Raw genomic sequence first — 3,653 nt, forward strand, 5'->3', positions numbered from 1 at the left:
ATACGCGGTTTGCTTCGGAGCCGTTGGATTTGACATAGCGTTTTGGCATTTAAGCTGATTTTCCTCTCCGGATTACAAACAGATGAGTAAAGTAACGACCTTTTAGCCACTTGTTGTTTGTGATTTCCAGCTGCCCTCTGCCTGAATGTCTAACGAGATGCCGCCCTGAGAAGGAGTGACTGGGCGATTTCTAAAGCCATGCTGTTGCTGGTTGCTTTCCAACTGACTCAAGCCCAGTGCCCACTGGCAAGGAGGTAAATGAGCAGATCTCTGTCTCAGTGATCTTGCCAGCCGCCTCCACGGAACCAGGGTGCCCACAGACAGGAGGCTGAGGCTCAGGGGGGCCCCTGCGGGTGAGAGCAGGACAGGGAGTCAGCAGGCCAGTGCTCTTACGAGCAGGAGCAGCCCGACAGCTGCAGCCCTGAGACAGGCCATGCCTCGTGGTGCCAGGTGGAGGCTCATCACCATCGCCTGCTGTCTGGGAGGGACGTGGGGTTCTAGCCTCCCTGTCCTGGGACCTGTCAGCTGGCCCTTCTTTCTGGAAGGAAAGCAGCCCACCTGGACAGCTTCCACCCCTCAGGCTCAGGGATTAGGGCCGGGCAGCCTCTTGTTTTTAGGTTAAGAGCATTAGGAAGGGATGAGGAGTTAAGCCCAGGCAGGAATCTTCCAGGAACCTGCATATACTTCCTGGGGGGGTGGGGGTCAAGGTGAGTGCAGGGTGCCTGGCTCTCTGCGATCAGCAGGGGTCAGTTCCCTCCATCACTGACTAGGAACACCCTGGGCCCTCCTGCAGCCAAGAGTTTGAGAGGAATTCTCAGGCTTCTTTGGCCAAGACCTAGAACCAGGGTTCCCTGGCCTGTGGTTGGCACCTTCCTCCAACTATTCCTCAGGCAGCATCTTGGTGTCATCCCCAGCCCGGTGCCCGCCCCTCCCCTGCCCCCCAATGCATACTGCTTCTGCCCTCCTGTTCAGATATCACAGGGCAGACAGAGTACAATTCACAGCCTCCTTTGCTTAAAACCTATCAGTACAGAGATCACCCCAGGCTGTTCTCCACCAGTGGACCTGCTATCTCCCTGCCACACCCCCACCTGGCCTCAGTGGGCATGGGCCTGAGTTCTCTGCTCCAGGTCCCACTCGGGAGCACTTAACTCATGGGGAGGTTTCTACCTTTTCAAGGATATTTCTCCAACACTGGTCTAGGGCTAGGCGGCCTCAGAGTCGCCTGGGAAGAGTTATAGGGGAGCGCCTAGGGACTCACGGCCCCAGGCTGGGCCCTGCATCGGAGGGTAAGGACCTTCGCCTCACAAGTAAGGTCCGGAGCTGAGGCTACAAGTGAATGGGGCCAGGCCTGCACCAAGTCCTGCTCCACCATCTCACTGAGCCTTGGTCAGGGAGGTAAAATGGGGGTGTGGAGAGGATTCCACTCGATAAAGAGCAGGGCCTTGGCTGGATGGACTGCAGTGCTCAGCTCACAGGGCCATGAGGGGGGCGGGGCAGAGAGGCCCACAGTGCAATGAACAAAGCACACCTCCTTGGAGAGGGGAGGGGAGGGGGGAGGGTTTTTGTTTGAATCAGTTGAAGTTTTCATTGCTTTCCTATCGAGGGACTGGCTAAGATGATGAGATGGGAAGGGTCCCTGAGCCATGAAGGAGTTACTTTTACCCCTTCTCGAGGCCGTAGCCTCCTTCACTCACCATTACTGTGATTTCCTGTTTGCAGGGAGGCAGGGGGCTGCAGGTTGCTGCCCAAAGCCCCGTAACCGCGGTAACTGTAGTTGAGGCCGCCATTGACATACACGGGGTCCTGGGAGTAGGAGGAGGCTGGCAGTGAGTAGGTGGAGTGGGTGATGGCTGCAGAGTCCCGGGAGTGCTGCTTGTCCAGGGCTATGGGCTCGTCCTGCAGGGGGGAGGGAGATACTGAGGAACCAGAGGGGCAGCAAGCCGGACGGGGTGGATGAAGAGTTTCTGAGACACAGTGCTGTGTCCTGCAGGACTGTTTCCATCCCTGGTCGTCTCACGCAGGGCCCTCGGGATGAAGCCCAGATGCCCTCCTGGGTCTGCAGGGCCTGGGTGCCCAAGCTCTCCCCATCCCACTCCATCACTGCTGCCTTCTTGGTAGGTCCGCCTGGTCCCTCTGCACTGGGGGCCCCAATGTCTGTGGAATGACTGATGTCCGCCCGCCCGGAAGCAACCCCCTGACAGTGGCGGCAGCGAGCAGTACCTGCGAGGACTGGTAGATCTCCAGGCGCATCCTTTTGGCTGCTTTTCTCGTCTCGCTCTCACAGGCAGCTGCCAGGATGTTCTCGGCCATGGCTGAGGTCAGGTGGGGAGGTGTGGGTCTGGTCTGCAGGCAGAATGGGAACAGGGCAGTGTTGGGCCCACACAGAGACCCTGCCCTAGAGGTGTTGGTGGAGGGCCGGGGTCAGGCTTCAGGGCCGTTATCTATGGAGCGGGGCCTCTTTAGGGACCTCAGCTCCCCACGCTGTGAAACGGATCATGGTGCGGCTCCTGGGACATTGGGAGGATGATGGGTAAAGTGTCTGGCCAAGGGGACGCCCAGCCATCCCGGAGGGTAGCTGGAGGTGAGTGGGGGGGCTGGGCTGGGAGGGCTCACCATCTCCATGCCGTTCTTCTTCATGCGCCGGCAGGACTTGAGGTACGTGCGAATGCGCTTGCGGGCCCGCTCTTGGAACTCGGGGAACTGCCGGCTGCAGGATTCGATGATGGCCTGGATCTTCTCCTTGGGCTGCTTGGAGATGGGCACCATGCGGTCCAGGTTCTCGTCCACAAAGAGACGCACAAACATCTGTGGGAGAGACAGGCGGTGGGGAGGGCTGGCCTGGCTGCGGCCCCGCCCGCCGGACCGACCCGGTGCTCACGTTGAAGGCCTTGAGGCGCTCAGGGTCCATGCCCTCGGAGTCGTTCATCTTGTCATTGTCCTCGTGGTCATCGTGGTCGTCGTCGTCGTCATCTGCTGTGGGAGCTCGGCCCACAGTCAGGTCCTCGGGGCAGCCACTGACCTCGGTCTTGATGGAATCGTAGCTCCCTGAGCTGTAGGGGGGGGACTGAGAGAGGAGGGGGCAGTCAGGCAGGCCCTCCATGGTCCCCGACAGGCCTCGGTGAGCTTAGGAACTGGGTACCAACACACCCCCTGCCTCATGAGCCAAAGCTGCGAGGCCCTGAGCAAGTCACCCTCCCCTTCACCTGTGGGATGGGGACAGCCACACTGCCCCCTCCTGGCGGCTGCAGGGAGGACTGCCTACAACAGTTTACGCAAGGCCTGGCGTCCGGGGGCACTGAGTGGAGGGTGTTAGTGGTTTACTCAGCAAGAGTCCACACCATGACCGGCCACGTTGTGAGGGAAAGGCAGACACAGAGAGGGTTCCCACCAACAGCCAGCCTCTTCCGGTTGTGCCAGATCTGTTCTGCTTTGGAGTTTTCTCCCCAACCCCCAAGGGGCTGCAACCCTGAGGTGATAACCGAGCTGTCACAGAAGCAGCCGTGTGCTGTCTGCTGGGGAGGAGGAACAGATGGGCTGGGAGAGGGAACCAGCCAAGGCGACAGGTCCATTAGGCAAAGTGCATTCCCAGAGCTCCTGACGGTAGTCGGCCAGACTGCAAACAACAATTTGTTATAGAAAGACACCTAATA

At 59.5% G+C, this 3,653-nt stretch overlaps 1 protein-coding gene across 1 annotated transcript in view; it reads right to left on the reverse strand.

The window, feature by feature from the left end:
- The window catches only part of NOL4L (nucleolar protein 4 like), a 76,730-nt gene that overhangs the window by 5,106 nt on the left and 67,971 nt on the right, over window positions 1-3,653 (reverse strand). The window contains exons 7-10 of the mRNA XM_023754491.1: window positions 2,882-3,126; window positions 2,617-2,808; window positions 2,224-2,346; window positions 1,698-1,899 (exon numbers count right to left, since the gene is read on the reverse strand). Of these exons, the coding sequence (XP_023610259.1) occupies window positions 1,698-1,899; window positions 2,224-2,346; window positions 2,617-2,808; window positions 2,882-3,126 (762 nt within the window). The remainder of the gene's footprint in view (window positions 1-1,697; window positions 1,900-2,223; window positions 2,347-2,616; window positions 2,809-2,881; window positions 3,127-3,653) is intronic.

Source organism: Myotis lucifugus, unplaced genomic scaffold (assembly GCF_000147115.1).
Source record: "Myotis lucifugus unplaced genomic scaffold, Myoluc2.0 scaffold_60, whole genome shotgun sequence".
Lineage (NCBI taxonomy): Eukaryota > Metazoa > Chordata > Mammalia > Chiroptera > Vespertilionidae > Myotis > Myotis lucifugus.